This window comes from Rhincodon typus, chromosome 13 (genome assembly GCF_021869965.1).
Source record: "Rhincodon typus isolate 14 chromosome 13, sRhiTyp1.1, whole genome shotgun sequence".
Taxonomy (NCBI): Eukaryota; Metazoa; Chordata; class Chondrichthyes; order Orectolobiformes; family Rhincodontidae; genus Rhincodon; species Rhincodon typus.
The window spans coordinates 54,227,844-54,251,897 of record NC_063344.1 but is presented as its reverse complement, the minus strand read 5'-3'; the positions used below and the strand labels follow the sequence as shown (position 1 = coordinate 54,251,897).

The following is a 24,054-nucleotide window of genomic DNA, read 5'->3' as shown; positions in this document are numbered from 1 at the left end:
TTTGTTTCCTCGCCATCTCAATACACTTACCTCAATCCCATGCACTTTAATCTCCCATGTGGGACTTTGACAAATGTTTTCTGAAAGCCCAAATATACTATATCGACTGGCTCCGTCTTGTCAACTCTACTAGTTACTTCTTCATAGAATTCCAACAGAATTTGTCAAGCATGATTTCCCCTTCATAAATCCATGCTGACTGTTTCTGATCCTGCCATTGATTTCTAAACGCACTGCTATAAAATCCTTGACAAACGGTTTGAGAATTTTCCCCATGTTAAGCTCACTGGTCTATAATTCTGTTTTCTCTCTACCTCCCTTTGTGAATATTGGAGTGACATTAGCCACCCTCCAATCTGCAGGGACTGTTCTAGGGTCTATGGAATCCTGGAAGATGACGACCAATGCATCTACTATTTCTAGAGCTACTTCATTAAGTACTCTGGGATTATCAGGCCCTGGGGATTTATCAGCCTTCAATCCTAATAATTTTCTCACCACCATTTCACAACAAAAATCTCCCTAAGCTCTCCCCTCTCACTAAATCTTGCATCCTCCAACAATTCTGGTATCTGATTTGTGTCCGCTTTTGTGAAGACAGAACCAAAAGCATGTATTCAGTTCCTCAGCTATTTCTTTATCCCCTATTTTATATTTCCCTATTTCTGTGCAGGTTAGGTGGATTGGACATGCTAAATTGCCCATCGTGTCCAGGGATGGGTGGATTAGCCATGAGAAATGGAGGGATTGAAATGTCTAGGCGCAATGTTCTTTGGAAGGTCAGTGTGGACTCGATGGGCCAAATGGCCTGCTTCCACACTGTAGGGATTTTATGATCGGAAAGACAGTAAGCAAGCAGGAAAAGACACTTAAGTAATTCATGACTCTCAGCAAAAACATATGCCAGTAAGGAGGAAAGATTCTAAGAGGGGAATAAACCAACCATGGCTAACTAATGAAGTTAAAGGAGAGTATTAAGTTGAAAGAAAAAGCATATAAGGAAGCCAAAGTTAGTGATAGCCCTGAAGATTAGGACGAATACAAAATCCAGCAAAGGAGAACTAAAAAGATGACAAAGACAGAAAATAAACTACAATGGCAAACTTGCGAGGAATATAAAAACTGACAATGAGGAGTCTTTAAATCTATAAAAAGCAATAGAAAAGGTCAAAGTGAACATAGGCTCCTTAAAAAAAAGTGAATCTGGGAGCTGGTTTTTTGGGAAGAAGAAACTGGCAGAGAAATTAAAGAGATATTTTGCATTAGTCTTTTCGGTGGAAGATTAATTAATACTAAAGAATATGGGGTAAGGAATTAGGTACCATCACCATCACTAGAGAGGTTGTATTAGAAAAACTAATGGGGCTAAAGGCATATAAGCTCTCTGGTCCTGATGGCTTGCTTTGCGGGAACCTAAAAGAGGTAGCTAAAGAAATAGTGGATGTATTGTTTGAAATTTAAAAAAAAAACATTGGATTCTGGACAGTACCAAAGGACCGGAAAACTGCTCATGTCACACCCCTATTCAAAAAGAGAGTGAGGTAAGAAGTGGATAACCATAGGCTGAATGGACTAACATCTATTATTGGAATCAATTATTAAAGATGTAGTAGCAGCAGCACATCGGGAAAATCATAATCCAAACAAGCAGATTCAGGAAGGGGAAAGAGTGTTTAATTTATTCATCTTTTGAGAAAGTTTCAACCAGAGAGGAAAGAGCTCAATGTGTTTTATTTGGAGTTCCAAAAGGCCTTTGACAAGGTATTTCACAAAAGATTAGGTCATAAGATAACAGCCCATTGTGTTGGAGGTAGTACATTAGCATGGATACAGAATTGGCACATGGGCAGGAAACAGAAATTGGGGATAAAGGGTTCTTTTTCAGGTTAGCAACACATGACCTATGGGGTTCCACAGGAACTAGTGCTAGGTGTGCAAGCACTGAAAAGCAATATAAATTTGTAATATATATTAATGACTTGCAGGAAAGAGGTGAAGGTACAAATGATGATAAGAAAAAATGTATTATGTTCATTTTTGGGGAATAAATCTTGTTACTTACTAAATATTTTTATCCAGAATTTTATCTGTTGGTTTCATTTCTTGTAAATTGCTGTTGGATTACAAGAAAAATACATATCCTTGCAGACCAGCAAGTTTTAAATTATTTCATCATAGGTGTCCAACCATTCAAAATTTTATATCAACATTCCAACACAAATGCACACAAGGATTTAAATTGTATTTACAGGTTTAATCGATTAAATCAAAAGTGTGGGTCTCAAGTAAGGTTTAATTTCCTTGGAATTTTTTTTAGCTGAAGGAGAAACTAAAGTCTCAATTTAAATTAGGAATAGGGTAGGTTAAATCTATTGCCTGGGAAAGCTGATGTATTGTCATAGTATTTCCTTCTGCTAGGCCATTTTTACAGCTATGACTTCATAGCATGGTGTCACCCTAGCACAGAAAATCTGTCTGGGCTTAATTAAAATGTGATGGTCATAGCCCAATGAAAGCATTGAAGCTACAATAATATTCCTGTCCCAGGTAAATGCACATACTTAGTTTTGGAATTATTCTATTGAAGATCACCTATTCTGCAACTCTTTTCACATCCGCATTCCCTCCCAGCACTTTCTTGATGGCAGGGACCATTTCCTCGCATCTTATGTGATAGCCAGCTTCTGCCCTAACTCACACTCGCACCTGAGAATCATGATCCCATTGCTGTCAGCTTTGGCCCAGAGATATGTCTGCTGCATTAAAAATTACCTGGCCCCTTACCCCAATAAATGTACGAGACTTTCTCGCCAGCCAAACACTGAACTCACTCAAGATTACAATTGGCACTTAAGTGCTAAAACATGTATGCAATTTATAATCTGCTAAAAATTGTCCAGCAACAGCAGCATGATTGCAGAAATATGGACATCTCGGACTCTGTATCAAATAATGACTCGTGAATTGTACAATAAATCTCAGCCAATCAAAACCTCTTTATTCTCATGTTTGTGAAACCAGATGAATGATTTCAATTCTGTAATGGGGTATACCAAAATTTATTTTGGCAGAAAATAATTTGAAAGGAAATTAACTAGACGTTGCTTTATTGGAACAAATTTAAAACTCCAATTGGAGTTGATTTCATGCCGTGTGCACCTACGATTTTTTTATTTAGCATTTTTCCTGTATTAATAATGATCAGTCACTATCTTTTCAATATCGTAGTGGTATGTGGGCAGGTAGTTTTGAAAACTGAAACATGTCATAGGTTTTGTATGGATCACAGGCTTTGGAAAAATATTGAGGAATTTCAACTCCCACTCATCATTCTCCTGCATTTGTTGGAGATTCTTATTTTTGGTGTGTTTTAATTCTGCACTGTAAAGGAATATTTACCTTTTTTCTTTATAGATGTATTCTTTAGAGTTGTATTCATCAATACTTTATACAACGGCACAGAGGAAAAGCAAGGAGAATCACAACAATGAGAAAATACAGACAACAGACAATTAACTGAAGATGACTGGGGAGTAGATCTGTAGCTCGGGTTGTGGGTGTTGAGGTTGGTTGGCTCGTCGAGCTGGTTTGTTGTTTTGCAGACGTTTCGTTACCATGATTGGTAACGAAACATCTGCAAACAACAAAACAGCTCAGCGAGCCAACCAACTCTAACTAAATAAGAGAGAGGACATGGTAAAATGACACAAAATAAAAGCTTTTGAAGGTACTCTCTGATGGTGGGTGAAGTGAGTAACCAGAACAGGTAAATCAACTGAATGTATGAAGTGCACATTACTGATTATTCTTTCAGTTTTTCAAAGAAAAAAAAAATCATCGTTAAATATTCTGAAGTATCTTGCCAGCAAATATGTTTAACTCTTTTCGCAGTTGAGATTTCCGTTTTGAATGAAGTAATGAAAAGCACTCAGAAAACAAAGGTTATATATTATATTATTAAATATGGATATTTAATCCTTATTACATTTTGACTGTTCCATAAAATACTGACATCTATTTATACACAGCCTCAAAATTAACAGAATTTAAGAAGGCTGAGGTAAATTCTAGATTAACCCTAATTATATAGTATTTTAACTTTCACTATCTCTTAAAATAGACAGTCGGCAATTTACATAGGAATTAACTTCTGTATCTTAATGATTGAGGTCATGCCTTGATTAGCAGGCCACATAATAAAAATTCTGAATGGCAAAATTCACATACAAAAGATTTACATTTGTTCTGTGCTCCTTGCCATACTATTTTCTTACTATGTTGCTTAATGTAATGTTTTGATGCTCATCACATTTAGGTATGAACCTTGCAAAAGACGGACTTAATGTTAACAATCTCATCATTGCAAAATCAAATCTTATGTAGTTCTTAATTAACTTTTTTGAGGGGGTAACCTTTGAAAGCAAGTGAAGGACAACCAGCTAAGATTTTTTTTTAAAACAAAGGTTTATTTGCCAAGACAATTACATCAATGTTGCACATACACAACATGGAAATTGCATTCACCAATTTAAATAAAACACACACACACGCTCACGCACACACAGAATACAAACTCAGTGTTAACAAGTTCATCATTGCAACATCAAATTGGTAAATACCTAATGCAACATGTCCATGCAATTCCCAATGATTTATGTTTAGTGGGGTGGTGGTGCTGTAGGTAGGACAGGGACGGAAATGCACTCACCTCCAGGTTAAGCACTTAGAAAATACAGTATTGGCTCTTACAGGTTAAAGTTATAAAGTACTACAAGACGTTAAAGAAAAAAAAACTAACAACTACAGATTCATTGGAATGTCCTTGAGAGCAAAAAGATATAAAATGTTACAAGTTTTCTAAACTGTGGTATAACAATATTCCAAAACCATTATAGAAAATTAACAACAGCATTGTAGGTGCCCATTTATTTTCAGCTAGAATGTTTGTTCAATTCTGGTATTTTTATTGGGATAAAGAAATCCTGGAGGTCTGAAGTAAAAATTGAAACCTCTGCTCTAACGCAAGGTCCTGCCTACACTAACATGTCACTTTTCTTTTTAGGTACTGATTGACCCATTTCCTGCATTTTCAGTTTCCTCCTCCAACACGTTTCCATTGAACTCTGTTCCACTGCCTATTAAGACACAACAAAATATGCCTTGTGCAATTTTTTAATCTAACTTATAGGAAGCATTTCTGTTTCTTTCCCCTCCAAAAGAACTGAAATGTTCTGTGGCTGAACTGTTTTTGACAACAGAAATCAAGGGAGATTTATATAAATTTCACCTTATATTAATCCAGACAAAGTTAATATTTCAAATGTCCTGTTATCTAAGGTCAGTCCCAAGTGCTATTCTTCTGAGCATGTCTACTGACACCACATTTCCATTTGTGTTTCTAACCCTGGAGCTGACCCTAGCTCTAATGCTAACTACTAACTTCCAACTTTAATCTGAACATCTAAGCCTTAATTGCAACCCTGATATTTTGTCCCCAAACCCTAAAGTTAATCCCAGACCCCAAACCTAATCCCAAGTGTTATAATTAAACACAAGCCTCTAACAACTAATCCTAAAAGCTAATAATAACCAAAATTCTAAACTTAACCTAACTAATTCTAAACCTAGAGCAATAGTGTGATGTAGGCCAAGCTATTGTGTCATCATTAAGGATGCAGGTCAACAGCGTTATCAATAGCCATTCCATATTTACTTCTGAATAAGAATTAATTCCAGTTATATGGTTGCATGCGGAATTTTGCATTTCCTCAGTTTCCTTAATGAAATTGATGCATTCTGGGAATACTGGAGTCCGGGAAGGGGTTAGGTGGGAGTCAGGAAGGAATGAGGAGGAAGTTGTAGAGGAGACCTGGAATCTGAAAAGGGAGAAAACCCAAAAGGGAAGAGGTAGACAGGTGCTCAGGGGGGAAAAGAGAATCAGGGCCTACAAGAGAGCTGAATGGTGGTGTGAAGGAGTCAGGAGAACTGAAGATCAACGTGAAGATAACAAGGGCTTGATTGAATGAGGCGAGGCAAGCCAGGCTCAGTGGCAGAAATGGTGTGAAAATGTGCTGCCTGATTATTTTAAATAGGTTAGTACTTTTCTTAAATAAAATGAACAGAAAAATTTCATGTGAACACATTAATATCATCATATTTCAAAGTCACACATCTTAATTTCAACCAAAAAGTGTTTTTAAAACAACAAGTGTACGATGCGCCCCTACTGACCCCTCTCAATACTCCTTCCACTTCATCCATTTTTTAAACAAGATTATTCCTTTTGAAAAATTGACTGCAGTGCTTGAATTCAGAAGGAGTATTGTAATTTTAGTGTGGCTAAACGTTGCCTAACAGCCGTTCACAAATAAATTAGAACAAGTTGAAGACCAGGCTGTTGAAGACGATACTCACTTTACAGTGCTGAGAATAAATCAGTTCAAACATCCAAACTTAAAAATAATAAACTTAATAGTTCTGTCAGTGATTAGGCCTGTGAAATAGTCAAGTATCCTTGTATTCTCAAAAATTTGGAAAAATAAAATTCTGAAGCGTATTTGTCAAACATTTTATGCATGGAAAGACTAACTTTGAAGTTTGGGTCGTGAAACTCACTGCGTCCTCTGTGATTTGATCCTATTGGCAATTGTACAGTTTAATTTAACAACCAGCATTAAACTGTTTAGTGAATCACCAGAAAGCTTTAAAAGAAAATGACTTTTTAAAATTTTGTTTAACTGGACCTTCATTTTAAAACTGACTATAGACTTCTGACTGCTTTGCAAACATAGTTGATTAAGGTAGTCACAGCAGTTGAAACACTATCAGAAGTCATAAGGCAAGGTGGCCACAGTGGCTCACTGCCAGGTTGCTGCACCACAAACAGACGGAAGGGTTTACAGTTTCCCTTCAGGGTGTTTACACAGTTTCCAATGGGTTGTAACACTGAGGGGACAGGCAGGAAGTGAGGCTGAACACTTTCACAGCAAGAGAAAAACAGGGACAACAACATGATGATGGGAGAGTTGCAAAGGCTTCAACTGTACAGATTCCCATGAGTAAATCCAACTGGTGGCATTAGCAGAAGCAGAGTTCAAGACCAATCAACTGACTCCTTCCACTGACTGTGACCGGTGTGTGTCGGGGAATAAGGAGGGGAGATTGATGAAAGGTAAAGCTGTAAAACTATATTATTTTACTTTCATGGGATACTGCAGGAATGCATGTACAGCATGGAAATATACACAAAGCTTTCAAAATCAGTTTACGATCAAACTACTCACAACACATTTAGCAAATAGGGATGCATGAATTCTGCACTTCCCCTTTCACGGTTTCAGAGGATAGCACATTACAGATTACACCATATATACAATTACGGAAGGAGGAGATAAACACTTAATAGCCCAATATTTTAAAAATAGATTATGCAATCCACTCTGACTATCACATAAGATAATTTCAGTGAACAGGGGATCCACAAAGTTAAGACCTTTGAATAAGACCCTCAATGAAGAGATTATAAACCAAAAGAAAACATATGGAAAGCATGTGCAAGTGTGGAAACATCAGTTCTAATCAGGGAATGATGACATAAAATTGAAATGTTCCATTAAAAAAAAATGAAAACTTCAGGGTGCTGCAAGTTATTTAGAGTCAGATTCCAGTCAAGAGTTGGATGGTATTTATATTCTGTGGCCCATTCTATTTGTGCGTTGAAGAAATCACGTCAAAAATCAATCTATTTTTCTTGCATTGGTATGCCATGATGTGTAATAGTCTGGTCAAAATCAATCTTTTGTTAAATAACTCTGCCTGGTCACAAATAGCTCAGTTCCTCGTGCTGAGAAGATAGGATTCTACAGGTCTTGTGAAAACAGATCTTTAGTGACACCCATACCATTTGGCAAACAACCCACAAATGATCTAAATGAATGGGTCTGCCACAGATAACAAATATATTCCACTTATACCGAAATTGTTGCTTGTTCTGTGTCTATTTTCTTAATTTATATTTTTTCTTTTTTTTTCCACCACCCAAGTTCTATTTGGTAAAGTGACTGATGACTGGGCAGTACTAGATAAAAATAACATAATTCTGGAGACTTCAGATTTCAAATACAGTGTGGCCTCTTATTTTATACAAAATCACTAGAATTAGGGGAGACTAAAGTCCAGGCTGAGTTTTTGTCACAGTATAGAACTGAACCTGTTCTAAGTCCTAGGTTTGGGTCGTGAACATGATACAGGCAAATGCCCACGTCATTTATAGCATTTTACGGGCATCAACTCTGTCTATGATGGATCAGTCTGGATAAAATGGCCAAAAACATTTTTTCATTGCTTGGATGCTTCTTGGCACTATTGCCTCTTTACTATATTGTGACAGGAATTGGTATTGGAGGGGCCAATACACAGATGTTGCACAGCAAATATGTCTACATTATGCTGTACATGGGCTGTAGATTAGGTCAGTGATAGTGAAATTACTAATGTGCAGATTGACATCTGTCAGTCCTGTTTTAAATCCTAAAATGATAACAAAGGACAAGATGGGTGGAAAAAGCAGCTGACCTTAATCCTTCAGAATTTTGTATGGGGGATAAAGGGATACAAATGATCAGAGGAAATTACTGCACCCCAATTACTCCCTGTGCCCAATTTATGCAATTTCGGTCTTAAATTTGAGTTTGAATTTTGGATTTGGGCAGCTTCAAAGTGATAATAGACTGAAAATAAATTGGTCGTGGTCGTTGTCACAGAAATTCGAGAATGTCTCTGCTCCTCGATTGTGAAGGCAGCATTTGTAGTCAAACTTCTGGAACGTAGAATTTGGATCATTATTTTCTCCTTTCTTCAAAAAGATTTTTGGAACTGGGTGTGGCTTGTTGGAAGTTCGGTACATTCCACATGGTTTACTGACTACAGACAATTTGGGATAGATTTCTACTCTGAGAAACCAGTTACTGTCTGATATAATCCCTAAACCCACAAAATGTTCACATATCCTAAACAAAACTTTGTTTGTTGTGTGCTGAAGACTATGGTCATGCAATTACCCTTACTTAGCCTAAAGTTGACCTTGTTATACTTTAAAATCATTTAAAGTTTCAGTGACTTATTTTATCTGATCAGAGACAGCTCCAAACACTGAATAGTCTGCTTAACATTATCACTCCGATGTTGTTAGGCTCAGTGTTAGCACTGAGCCTTAATTTTTGATTTTGTATCAGTGTGTGTAAAATCTGCAATGTAACAATTAAGTTATTTTAAATCCGGAATGTTATGTTCAGATCCAAAGATATTACAAATTTCTGGTGATTTTATATTGTACAATTTAAGTCTGGGATTTTGTTTTGATGGTTTTTAAGGCTTCAGGCATTTCAGACAGTTACCTCCAAATGACTTGACAACTCAGAAAAAGGTCATAGAGATATATTCAGAAACATGATCCAACTATTGAAGGCCAAACTATATTGTGCTAGTTTCATCTAGGAATGTTTAAAACATGAAGCTACGTACATAACTATTCGGCAGTAAATAGCTGGTTAAATTGTTATTCAGATTTAGATATCGATCAATGTACCCTTTTGAATAATTAGGGTAGCTTAAAGACAAAATAAAAACAACCATGGTTATAAGCAGAGATTAATAAATAATATCTGACACTGGAGAAGATATGGCTGACGAGAACAAAGCTGAGCTGCATCTTCAGTCGGACTTCTTTCTCCTCAGGTGCAGAAATAGACTGGAAGAGAGCCAAAAAGAAGCATTGAAAATCAGAGAGAACAACTATACTGGGAAAAGATGGAGTTCTGAAACAAAACTACCTTAAAAGGGAGTTGAAAACCAGAGGGTGCACTTTACCATCCCAAAACAAAGGCGAAGCTGTGTTGGGCCAGGAGACTGCAGCAAGCACAGATTCTGGGATTCCCGCCCGTATCATCATGTGATATCTTTAAGACTTTAGGACCAGGGATGGGTTATAATCCTGATACCAGCATCTCCACTTTGGAAGTGGTGATTTCAGAGCCCCCATCATCAACTTTCATGGAGATGGGCGTGCTCCTGTAGACTGCTGTTTTTTTTTTTTTTTTACACCCCACCAGTTCTGAGGAGTCGTGAACCGTGGGTGAAACATGTTGGTCAGGTTTGTTCTGAGGAGTCGTGAACCGTGGGTGAAACATGTTGGTCAGGTTAATGGCGAGCCTTTATACATAAAGCCGTATTATCGACCCCAACATTAAAAGGTCATAATGAAATTTTAAACTTGCACCTGTCAATTGTTTCCTGACTCCAGAACAAGGTTCCCTCATGGTTCAGATTCTGACGTTATCACCCCCGAAATGGTGTTGTTGGGTTGGAACTGCTGTGTGTGGACTTTTGAGCTGTAAGCTTATTCCATGCCTTTAAAAATACCACATTCCAACATAGGAATGGAGGTAGAAATCCCAGAATCATTCCCAGTTCTTTTTACACTGTCCTGACATGGATTTTCTTCTTGTCATGATGGCAAGTTTTTGCTGCTACTGTAATGAATTCCATCTAGCCACTAAAGCTAAAATGGCAAATGAATCTTCATAAAAAGGACAGACAGCTTCAATTGGAAGTCAAGGATGGGAATCAACTAATTCTCTAGAATGAGAGCTTCCCATTTAGCCACCATCCACTTAGATAAAGCCCAAACTGAATAGAGGGGCAGAGGAGAGAAGATGAGATTTAAAAATAAAGGGAGCAGGATCATGCCTGCTCTACTATTCAATAAGATCACAGTGATCTGCTTGTTGCCTTCACTCCACTTTCCTGCCTACTTTAAATAACCCTGGACTCCCTTCTGGATCAAAAATCTTTTGAATGCAGTCTGTAATTTATCAATGACCCTCAGAGAAGGAATTCCTCCACTTCTCCGTATTAAAAAGGAGGCCCCTTATTTTTAAAGCTGTTCCCCCGGTTTTAAAATCTCCAAAAGGGAACATCCTCTTGTATTCGATCCTGCTTAGACTTCTCAGAAAGTGATGTTTCAATAAGATCACCTCTCATTCTTTTAAACGCCAATGAGTATTTTTTCAAACCTGAATTAAAGCTATAAACTAAGGCAGCTGGAGCAGAGTTATCATGTATTCCAGTTAAAAGTACTTACTTATGATAACGATGATAATGAATGCACAAATTGCTCCAAGTATAATCATCATCTGGAAGTATGACAACAGAAAAATACGGTTAGCAGTATGACTCTGGTATAATGTTATAAAGTGAGATTTAGTTAACTTAGTTATTTTCTGAATACATTTTGTACATCAATCCTCATTCAATTTAGTGATATATATGACATGAAACTTAAGATACAGCAGTTATTGTAGAGAATAATGTGCACATTAATACTACAGAGTACTAAGTGTTGGTTAATACAGAAATGGAAGATTGCTGTATATCTGTTCATTGCCACTTTCTATGGATTTCAGTTTCATACATACCACATTGTTACATCTGCAGCACAAAACAGGCCATTTGGCACAACCGATTTAGGCTAGTGTTTTGTGCTACACTGGTGTCTCTCAAATCACTCTTCAGCAAACTCGATCACTATACGCTTCTAGTCATTTCTCCTCCCGTGCTTATCTTAAGTGCATCTATGCTATTCACCTCAATACTCCTTGTAGCAACATGTTCTACATTTTCAGTACTCAGGGTGGCAGTGGCTCAATGGTCAGCACTGCTGCCTCACAGAGCTAGGGATCCAGGGTCAATTTCACCCTTGCGCTGTCTGTGGAGATTGCACATTCTCCATGTCTGCATGGGTTTCCTCCAAGTGCTCTGGATTCCTCCCACAGTCCAAAGATGTGCAGATTAGGTGGATTGGCCATGCTAAATTGTCCAGGGATGTGCAGGCTAGGTGAAATGCAGGGTCTGGGTGGGATGATCTTCAGAGGGTTGGTGTGGACTTGATGGGCTGAATGGCCTGTTTCTGCACTGCAGGGATTCTTTGATAAAAGGAATATACTTTAAGAGCCTTTAGAAGGTGCCCAATTTTAATTGTAATCACATATCTTGTCTACAAAACTTTAGTTTGAATGCTTTGAAAGTGTTTTCAGCTGAAACTAACTGTTTCTCTCTCCACAGATGCTGCATGACCAGCTGCATGTTTCTGATATTTTCAGTTTTAATTTACTTACTAGGCAATCTGCAACGTAAACCAAGTGAAGAATTCTTCAGGTGAAGTGGAGTTAGATGTCAAGGACAGTTGGACCATGACAGAAAGCAGTCATTCAGTCCTAATTCTAAAGTCATATACTCTACACTAATATTTAAATAATAATGACATTATAAATGGGGCGCAATTTAATATCAAAATAGTAATGGGGCTAAAGGTGCTTACCATTGTCTTATGCTAATTACACAACAACTCAGGTGATTAAAGATACATAGTTAAGCACGAAATACAGCGAGTTGCTGTCCAAGATGCGCTGCTCTGCATAAACTGTATGAAAGCAACATCTCACTATTTGGCTATCATTCAAATGTGTCAAACAACTAAGTTTTTGAACTAAAGTCATGGAAATGAACTAAACTTGCCATGCAAAGAGTAATTTTCACTTAGTCCACTTTAAGTTCTTTTTCTATCTGCACGATAATTCTTAATTGAAGCAAACAAGAATCTTTGAATAATAACCGTTACAAACGTGGGGTCAATGCTTTTAAGATTCCAATTGCTGTTGGAGGTTTTAAAATGTTCATAAACTGTTTTTAAAAGTTTTATTATTTAAAATGGAAAAAAATCTGCAACATAAGAAGGGACTTAGGGGTACCTGTGCATAAAACCACAAAAAGCTAGCTTACAGGTGCAGCAGATAATCAGGAAGGCTAATGGAATAGTGGCCCTTATTTCAAATGAGTTGGAGTGCAAGGGCAGAGAAGTCTTTTGCAACTGTACAAAGGTGCTGATGAGACCACATCTGGAGTACTAGTGAGCAGTATTGGTCCCCTTATTTAAGGAAATCTATCATTTAACATGGGGCTCAGAGAATGTTCATGAGGATGACCCCTGGTGCGGAGATATTGTCTAAGGACCAAAGGCTAAACTAAAGTACTTTGCTCACTGGAGTTTAGAAACATGAGGCATTATGATGGGTACAGACATGGAGGGCCAACAGGCCTGTTCCTGTTCATTGAAATAATATTGGATTCTTAAGGGGCTTGACAGGGTAAATGCTGAGAGGATGTTTCCACTCATATAATCATCAATTCTGCACCGATCCTCTGACAAGTGTCCCACTCAGACCCACCCCCCCACTTTATCCCTGTAACCCCACATTTTCCATGGCTAATCCACCTAGCCTGCATATCCCTGGAAACTATGGACAATTCAACGTGGCCAGTCCGCCTAACCTGCATATCTTTGGACTGGGGCTGGAAAGCAGAGAGAACGTGCAAACTCCACACAGACATTTGCCCAAAGCTGGAATTGAACCTGGGTACCTAGCACTGTAAGCACTGCTGACCACTGAGCCACCGTGCCACCTAGACTCTCATGGTAGAGTCTTGGAGCAGAAAGCATACTTTTCGAATAAAGGGCTGCCAATTTAAGACTGAGGTGAGGAGGAATTTCTTCTGAGGTTTTTAGGTCTTTGGAACTCCTTGCAACAAAACTGTGGTGGGTGGAGGGTGAGTCCTTGTGTATATTTAAAGCTGAGATGGATAGATTCTTGATCAGTAAAGGCAAGAAAGTGGACATGAGGAATCTCGGATCTACTGTGATCCTATTGAATGGTGGAGTCGGCTTGAAGGTCTGAATAGCTAACTATTATTCCTATTTCTTATCATGCCTAAATCCAATTAATTTTCTCAGCCGATCAGATATATAATTGATCTCAGTATTATAGTTTGCATTCCCTGGTTTAGACCCTGTTTTTGCCATTGACAATTTTTCAACCTGATTAAGGAGGTCCAGTTGTTTGCCTTGATCACATAGATCCCAGATCTCTTGTTGCACAATGTAATTCAGATCTCTTACTTATAGCAGCATGTTTTGCGAATGATTACTCAAATTAAACCCATGAGAAAAGACTAACCATTTGCTGGTTATTGCAATTCTGGCTCATTACTATCGATGGTTGAATACCAATCCTTCGAACAGCTTGGGAAGTGGAAAAGGAGTATTGGTTGAAGCATAGTAGCTTCTTTCAGTACAGTAAGAAGTAGCACACCAGCATCACTAAAAGGTGGCTGGAATTAATGTCACATGTTTTGGAAACAGAGAATTTCTAGTGGAAAAAATAAAGTTGATACAAAGATATAATGGGAAGCAAAGTTTTATAGGGAAGAAGTGTGTTTGTAATTAAGATCCAAAATTTGTACAAATTTTTAGAATGTGGTTGATATAAATAATACTCATTCATGTCATAAATTCCTTCGCAATTACACAATGTTGGATCAGGACAAAAAAAAGCAAAACTGACAATTGTGAACTGAGAGTCATTGAGTCATATAGCACAAACAGACTCTTTGGTCTAACTCGCCCACGCCGGCCAAGTTTCCCGAACTAAACTCGTCCCATTTGCAAGTGTGTGGCTCACATCCCTCTAAATCTTTCCTATTCATGTACCTGTCCAAATATCTTAAATATTGCAACTGTACCTGCATCTACCACTTCCTCTGGCAGTTCATTCCATGTACGAATCACCTTCTGTGTGAAAGCATTAGCCTGATGCTACAATTATACCTACTACATATTTGCTATGGATATTAATTTGGTTGTAGCCACTTAGACAATTATTGTCACAAAATTCTAATTGCTAACACGCCTTCTTTCAAAACCAATACATTAGATCTTCGTACTTACTATGCTGTGATCAGATTATTTTGTTGAAATGAATGTTTATTGTCTGTTTTACAGATAATCTGTGTATACAGAAGTCCATGCACACTTTTACCAATCTGTATTTTGCACAGATTTAACTGCAGGTACAAATTTTGTGTCACATGACTCCACGACTCTAGAAAGATGGTGATTCTTATTATAGCAGTGATCACTTGACTTCAATATGCAGAAAGGTTTGACCTAATCATATCCATGACATACGTTGATCATCTACGTTCACGTTGCTGATATTACATTAGCAGAAAAAAGAAAGTCCTTGCCGTTGCTTCCAGCCACTTGAAGGTCATGTTTTTCTAAAATTACAGCAGCCTCACAGCGGACAGTGGAACCCAAATGACAGAAAACATCTAAGTTAACTGGTTTTAAGAAAAGTGTTGCATTACTAACGGTAAAAATGAGTGAGTGAAAAAAAGAAATGGAAAAGCAACATTTTAACAAAAGGTAACATTTTCCCCAGTTACAAAGACATCATAAATACTGTTTTGTTTTAAATTTTGAGAGACATATCACAAAAAAAATCTGACTTTTTAACAAATAGAGTCAGAGATGTACAGCGCGGAAACAGACCCTAACGTCCAACTTGTCCATGTCAACCAGATATTCGCGATTAAGCTAGTCACATTTGCCAGCATTTGGCCCACATCCCTCTAAACCCTTCTTATTCATGTACCAATCCAGATGCCTTTTAAATTGTTGTACTTGTACCAACCTTCACCACTTACTCTGGTGGTACATTCCATACAGGCACCACCCTCTGAAAAATTTGCCCCTTAGGCCCCTTTTAAAGTCTTTCCCCTCTCACTTTAAAGCTATGCTATCTAGTTTTGTACTCCTCTCTCTGGGGAGAAGACCTTGGCTATTCACCTTATCTATGCCCCTCATGATTTTATAAACTTTTATAAGGTCACTCCTCTGCCACCGATGCTCTGGGGAAAATAGCCCTAGCCTATTCAGCCTCTCCCCATAGCTCAGACACTCCAACCCTGGCAACAATCTTGTAAATCTTTTCTGAACCCCTTCAAGTTTCACAATATCTTTCCTACAGCAGGGAGATCAAAAATAAACACATTCAGTTCTGAAGTAGCGTTATTATAACAGAATTAAAGCTAGTCTTGACCTTTAAAAAGATTTATTACTTTAATATTATATTCTACTCTTTGTGACCGAGTTCATAAACTATGTGATAAATTTTAGGAAATAAATCCTATTCAGTTAATTATAATATTAAGCCTAACAATACTAAACATTTTGATTGCATTCAAAATTTTATATTATTTAACAGATAGTATGGGCAAATTTAGGGCTGTAACAAAATTTAGAAGTTTAAATGTCATGCCTGAAAAACTGACATTTTGGGACAGAAGTTTCCCTTTGTTTTTAAAATGTGGGTGTGCATATGTTGGATGATGGTACAGCCAAAGAGCCCAGCAAGATAACTCACCCAATTGCCCACCTAGCAGTACATAAGGATTGACAGGCAACCAACTCACCCTATCAATGAGTCACCAGAAACTGCTGGCCAAACAGAGGCCAGCAACTTCAGGGATGTGAAGTCTACCAGTCAAGGTCCACTCCTTTGGGAATTCTGCAGCGAGGTACGAAATCATTTTTCCATTCTAATTGCCGGTTGTAAGTGGTTAGGAGAACCAGGTCACAAGGGTCAGAGGCAAAGACAGGGATGGCTTTTATAGGCAACATCCTTGCCGCTCATTTGTACCTCTGACTGCCTCCAGACTGGGGCAGTTTCCACCAACCTAACCTGGCAGTCTGAAATTAGCTAGCTTTCCAGCTACCTGGGGAGGTAAGTGATAGGGGAGTTGAAAAGTTAAATGGCAATTAATTGATCATTGAAAGGCTTTCATTACTGGCAAGTTGAAAGAGTCCTGAATAGGCCTCCCTGCCCAACATTTAATTGATGCAGTGTCCAAGGTCAAATAACCCTGTTATCCCTTGCCATCACCAGGGACAGAAAATTTCTTGTGGTTTGTGTTTTTCCAGACTTTGGAACTCTGACAAAAGATGGTGAAATCAGAAACTTTGAATATTTTTAAGGTAGCGGTAACTACACTTCTGACAAACAAGGGATGTATGGTTCCGGGGTGGTGGTGGTGGTGGGGGGTGGGGGGGATGGGTGTTCTGGAGGCATGGAGGATGGGCTGGGTGTGGCGGTGGAGCAGAATTTGAGTAATTGAATCGGTCATGATCTTTGATTGGTGGAGTATAGTGGCCTACTGCTGTTCCTAATTCATGTGTTTGCATGTTAATGCTATACCATCCATTACATCTCTGGGCATTGCTCAGTTTTAGAGTATATGATATTCTGTTGATTCAAACAAACATTCTCACCTTGCAGTTTTTCCACCAATACTTCCTCTTCAGCTTAGCAGCACTTGTTTCAAATTGTGATGCCCCAGCTTGGAGAGCATCTGCACGATCATCGAGCTCTGATAGCTTCTGATCTCGCTCGAGGACTTTGTCCACATTCACTCGCATGATGTCCACCACCTGGAAAGAACAGAACATTTCCCACTGTCTAGCTCTTGACTAGGTGTAATATTTTACTGGTATCTCAATGCACTGTGTTAATCAAGAAGGTTCAATAGCTTGCTCAGGGCCTGGGAAGTGGGGGACTGCACAGTTATCAGAGTTATATAGCTCAGCTACAGGTCTTGGCATGACATTTTTCATTCCATACATGATCCATGCACTCTTCTAGTACTTGGCTAGCTTTGCAGCCCTGATGGACGTATCATTCTGTAGATGAAACATTAAACTCAGGTCCTGTATATCTCCTCAGATGGACATAAAAGATCCCAGGACAATGTGAAGAACAACAACGGTGTCCTACCTGCACCCTGGTCAATATTTACCTGTTAACCAACATCGCTGAAACTAGTTGTTAACTGTTCATTTGTTTCATTTCTGTTTGTGGAACCTTATTGTGGAAAAACTGGCTGACATTTCCTGCATTACAACAGTGGCTACATTTCTGAAGTTTTTCATTTTCTGTGAAGGAGTTAGGGATATCCTAAGGTTGTGAAAGGTGCTATATAAATGCAATGTTTTTTAAACCTGTGCATTAAATTGTAGCATACATTTTTCGAATATTACTTCCCAACTAGGAACCTCAACTGTACAAACTTCTAGCAGCTCCTTCCATGACAGCAGCAGCATAATTCATAACCCTATAAGACCAATGTCCATCACCCTGACATATTGGAGTACTCATGTACGTCTTTCTACCCATGTCAATACTTCAATGTTGTATTGCTGGTTGTAAAAGGTAAAAAGAGGGAACTGTAACAGGCAGTGAATGAAGAAAACATTTTGCTTCTCCACATCTAGAGATGTCAAAGCCCTGGAAATGTGTCACTCAACTGATCCCATGTGTAACAGCCATTATTTATCTGACAAAGAGAAGGGATTTCTCTGTTGTAAATGTTTGCAGTTCAGTAGATGCTGGTTGAGATTTGTAAGGTTATGAATTGCAATTTCAGACTGTACAATATCCCACACACGATCATCATCCCTGGGCATGTCCAGCAGACACTGGATCCAATGAATGTCAAGGCACCAGGTCAAATATGCCTGATCATTTTTCAATGTTCTTCCTCCCAAAATGGATCATTTCACACTTTTTGAATACCATCTAAGAAAAGCAGTACACTTGCCTGGCACCACATAAAAGTGTTCACCCCTTTCACCACTGGCTCTCAATAGCAGCAATGCGTATACCATCCACAAGATGCATTGCAGAAATATAGCAAGGCTCCTTAGATAGCACCTACCAAACCCACAACCACTACCATCGAGAAGCACATAGGCAGCAGTTACATGGGAACAAAACCTACAATCTCCAAAGTTACTCACCATCCAGACTTGGAAATATATCACCTATCCTTCAGTGTCATGGATTCAAAATCTGGAACTCCCTCCCTAATGACATTTTGGGTGTACCTATAGCAAATGGATTGCAGCAGTTCAAATGGGCAGCTCACCACCATCACCTTCTCAAAGGCAACTAGTGATTGGTAATAAATGCTGGCCCAGCCAGCAAAGCCTACAACCTACGAATTAATAAACCAAATTGTCCAACTTAATATTATTTAGGTTTAACAGGCAGGGAAGGAGTAGGGAGCATCTGTCCATTAGCCAAAATCAATTAGATTCAATGTCAGAAATTGTTTACATATATTTTCCTCCATTTCTTGATGCAGGAAAACAACAATAAGCATAAAGCAAAAAATTAATGTCCTCTTCACTGTTGATGAATTATATCAACATATTGTGCTGTTTGCAATTGTTTAAAAGTATATTGTTTAAATCTTGGTGTGTTTTAAACAGTCTATTTCAAAAACAATTGAAAATGTGTTTTTAAACCTTTATGGACCAGCAGCAGAAGAAGTCATTTTTTTTCCCAGTTACCTATGAAAATTTTAGGCTTTAATGTTGCAAAATGTCTCAGTATTCTTAAAAACACAGTGAGACAACATTTAACACAAATAAAATGTGAGTATTGAAATCAGATTTGTGTCTGTAATCTATTTGGAAAATCTACATACATTTACGGTCTATTTCAACTGGGTCTGTGTGTCGCTAATGCTCAGGGGCTAAAAGATTTTACAACATTCATTGTTGTCAGCCTCACCAACTCAGATGGAAACATAGGGCCACCTAGTGGGCGACTTACAAAAGTGGCAAAATGCTGAAAAGATTTTGGGCCAAGGATGTGGAGTTCGCTCAATGCTGTGCAAATACGGTGTTCAGACCTAATATTGGGAAACAGAGACTTTGTGTTAAACTTTGCTTTTATACCATAATTCATTTTTAGAAGATGAGATGGAGGACATATTCCTAGACATACGTCAACAGAAAGTACTCAGAAGCAGTAAACTGTTTTGGCTTATCTTGGCATTTTACGTAGTGCCTCTGGTAGTTTGGCTTTTTATTGAAACCTCATATATGCTAACTTCATGCAGTGCTCCGACTAACCCTGCTCTAAAAACTTACAGCTACGGCAACTGTGCCTTGGTAATAGCCATGTTTTGAAGTGTTTGTGAAATGTCCTTTTGTCCACATGAAGGAAATATGAGGCACCTGACTATAGTTTTAAAACCACCCTCCTTTGCCAACTCTTAAACCTCAGATCAACTAGATCAAATGTCAATGGCCTTAAGTTCCCCTTTCCTCAGCCCAGCCCCAAGTGGAATTGAACTTACCTCATCAACTTGAGCCTGTGTTTGCTGCAGCCTTCTGTTGCTGGTCGTATTGACTGGTTGTGCTGGTCCTCCATCTCCAGGATTTCCTGGCCCTCCTGGTGGACCTCCTGCAGCAGGAACAGCAGCAGCCTGGGATGGGACTGACCTACAAACCGAAATAAAACAGACTCTTGTTGACAAGATGTTGCCAGCATATCAAAAGGATGCTAAATCCCCTAGACAAGCCACTAAACTAGCAATCTTGAAACAGGTGAACTGATGTGGCTGCAGGGGCGTTTTACAGCCAAAAGCAGGTCATTAGTGTAGGTCTAATTGTTGAAGAAGAACTATTTTACGGGTTTCATGATGAAACTCTCATTCAACCATGGAGGTGCACTCTACTTCATTTAAATAGACACAAATCCACTGATCTCATCAAATGAGGTTTATTCCTTAAGTTTCAATTCCAAAAGTCAACTCCAAAGTTATCATTTTGTTTTAATAAAAGGAGATGTTGACAGTTTCGCTCTGCTTAGTCATACATTTTCTTGTCCGTAATTTCATAATTCTGGAGTAGAAATACAGTCAGAGCACAGAAATGGAAATGGAGCAGGACATTTTGTAGAGGGATTAGGACAACAATGCTGGGGTCAATTTAGATCCCAACCCACATCGGAAATAGTCACCCAATAGGTTTTTCAAAGAAGTGGTCAAAGTTTAATTAAGAATGGAAGATAGCCTCCCAATATTGAAGTGCTAATAGGAGATCCTCCAGCACTGTTTATTTCTGAAATATATTCATACTTGAGGAACTTTCTTTCGTGGGTGTACCACATCAAAGTCATGGTAATGAATACTTGTTTTGGTCACTGATGTTCTTGGTAGGAAAAAGCATGCAGAGATAAATACCGTTTAATTTTGGTTAATTGCATATTATCGAATCCTTATCTATTTTACAGGTAAAAATGACTCCCACTCATCAATTTATATTCATATAGCACCTTTAACAGAATATAAAGGGTTCCAAAAAGCATCATGAGAATATTATCAAGTAAACCACAGTGACTCAGCTGAATAAGGAGATGATCACCCAGATTTTGCTGTCCCAATACAGGTGAGTAGAAATGTTTGTCACCATGGAGACTTGGGCCTTTCTACGTGCACCGAAACCTGGAAGTTGCTGCACACCTCATTAGCGCCAAATGACTCTCCATGGGAGGTCTCATTTTGTCACTGTGCAAAGCAGCAGCTGTTCATACCTTGTCAATTTGGGAAGACGATCAAAGCTTGGTCTGAAAGGTAGCGTTGCGGTTCTGTGTGTAGTTACGCAAATTTACCTATCTCACACGAGGACTGGTACACAGACTGTTTGATGATCAGTAATTACTCAGCAAGCAGATTTGTTCCAATAGTTTATGAACTACCGTTACAGGAAAGCACAGCTATACTCTGAGAAGTTTCACTTGTCAACACTTCTCTATCACCTTTTCTTCCCTCAGGCACTCCTTAAAAGCTACCTGGTGTCATATCACTGGAACAGAAAATGCTGGCATGCAGGATGTGTAACACGTGATTAGCAGCCAGTGTCAGTCTAGATTGCAACGTATAATGTTAGACTGTATAACTGTGCTTTCTTGTAACAGTAGTTGAACTATTTTATTTTCTGGAGGTATACTGCTATTAAAATGCACAAAGGGATATGTTGGCAAGCTGGATAGAAGATCTTCTCCATCCCAGAATGGTCATTATAATTTTGCTCCGAATGATATCGTAAGCCTGTTGATTGTAAGCACACAATAATTATGCACAATATGCAACACCAGGGTGCACTCCTACCTTGTGGGGTTGATAAACAGCATCTGAATAAGATTTTAGAAGGCGGAATTTGCACTAATTGGTCCACTGTTTTCTTCAGATGATAATTATAATGCTACTGTTTGGAAGAAAATGGTTGAATCTGATAATTAAAATTTCCATTTAGTAAGAAATAGTAGGAACGTCCAACTACACTCGTGATGTTGTTTGAAAGAATTTACACAATTTATGACAACGTTAAGCTGTTCCTAAACCAAGTGTCTGAGATTCTCTAGGAAATCCCACGGAAATATAAATCCTAACTACAGCCCACAAAGCCAAGAACTCAGGCTGTTATTAAATGGCTTCATCATCCCATCTGTCTAATTTCTCTGTCTAATTTCCTCCAGCGTCATAACACGGAGTTCGCTGCACTTCTCCAATTCTGTCCACCTGATTTCATTGCTTCTCCTTTGGCAGCCATGCCTTCAGCTCTGAAATTCTCTTTCTAAAGCTTTCTTCCTTTAAAGAATCTGACTAGAACTAATCAGGTCACATGCACTCAAAAGTAGCCCATACTGGATAGGGTGAGGGAGTAAATGATAAAAAAAAAAGAGACTGAAAATGGGTGTGCGGACTGAGAGGTGCAATTAATCTGCACCTGTTCATTGAATTGTAGGAAGGACATCATTACTGTGTGGTCTGCCTATTTGAATAAGCGTAATACGTACTCTGTACCTAAACTGTAACTTCCTAGCACCACTTAAAAAAGGTAGCCCACATGTTTTAAAGGGAGATACTTTGTGACTGGCACTGGCAGTTGTACAGCGAGTGAATCTACTCTGGGAAACAATGAAAAATGGCACAAAGTGGGGAGAGCAGGCTCCAAGAATTTTCTATGCTGCACTGGAGATCTTGATGGAAGAAGAAGAAGAAATCACAGGGGGCATGCACTCTTCAATCGCATGCTCCAAAGGCAAAGGGAGCAGATAGATGTGGAGGGCAATACAAAGGGTCAAATCATGAGCATCTCACAAGAGTGGTCAAGGTCAGCGAATGTATCTTCAAAATGCTATTGCTCACCAACTCCAGGAGGTGCTGTGCCTGTCCCTACACCTCCCCCCTCACCTCCATCTAAGGCCCCAAACTTGCCAAATCCAACAGGGATTCACCTGCACATCCTTCAACCTGGCCTACTGTATCCACTGCTCCCAATGTGGCCTCCTCTACATCAGTGAGGCCAAGCGCAGACTTGGTGACCGATTCGTGGAGGATCTGTGCTCTGTACGTGACAAACAACAACACCTTCCAGTTGCCAAACATTTTAACTCCCTCCCACTCCCTGGGTGACATGTCCATCATAGGCCTCCTCCAGTGTCACAATGACACCACGCACAAACTGGAAGAACACCTCATATTCCACCTCAGGAACTTACAGCCTAATAGGCTGAACATGAATTCACCAGTTTTAAAATCTTCCTATGTCCAACCCTCCCTCTCATCCCTGCTTCCTTGACCTGACACAACCTGTCCATCTTCTTTCCTGAGATAACAAGGTGTAGAGCTGGATGAACACAGCAGGCCAAGCAGCATCAGAGGAGCAGGAAGGCTGACGTTTTGGGCCTAGAGCCTTCTTCAGAAATGGAGGAGGGGAAGGGGTTTCTGAAATAAATAGGGAGAGGGGGAGGCGGATAGAAGATGGATAGAGAAGGTAGGTGGAGAGGAGACAGACAGGTGAGAGAGGCGGGGATGGAGCCAGTAAAAGGTGAGTGTAGGTGGGGAGGTAGGGAAGAGATAGGTCAGTCCAGGGAGGACGGACAGGTCAAGTGGGCGGGATGACGTTAGTAGGTAGAAGATGGGGGTGGGGCTTGAGGTGGGACAAGGGGACAGTAGGAAGAAGGACAGGTTAGGGAGGCGGGGACGAGCTGGGCTGGTTTTGGGATGCAGTGGGGGGAGGGGAGATTTTGAAGCTTGTGAAGTCCACATTGATACCATTGGGCTGCAGGGTTCCCAAGCGGAATAGGAGTTGCTGTTCCTGCAAACTTTGGGTAGCAGCGTTGTGGCACCGAAGGAGGTCCAGGATGGACATGTCGTCTGAGGAGTGGGAGGGGGGAGTTGAAATGGTTCGCGACTGGGAGGTGCAGTTGTTTAGTGCGAACCGAGCGTAGGTGTTCTGCAAAGCGG

The 24,054-nt window shown here is 39.3% G+C and overlaps 1 protein-coding gene across 2 annotated transcripts in view; it reads right to left on the bottom strand.

Annotated features, from left to right (window-relative positions):
• Nucleotides 1–7,164: 7,164 nt before the first annotated feature.
• LOC109919167 (vesicle-associated membrane protein 2) overlaps nt 7,165–24,054 on the bottom strand; it is a 108,849-nt gene continuing 91,959 nt past the window's right edge. For both annotated transcript variants that reach the window (XM_048604733.1, XM_048604734.1), the window contains exons 3-6: nt 20,098–20,242; nt 17,225–17,383; nt 11,141–11,192; nt 7,165–9,748 (exon numbers count right to left, since the gene is read on the bottom strand). In XM_048604733.1, the coding sequence (XP_048460690.1) occupies nt 9,732–9,748; nt 11,141–11,192; nt 17,225–17,383; nt 20,098–20,242 (373 nt within the window). In that variant the 3' untranslated portion in view covers nt 7,165–9,731. The remainder of the gene's footprint in view (nt 9,749–11,140; nt 11,193–17,224; nt 17,384–20,097; nt 20,243–24,054) is intronic.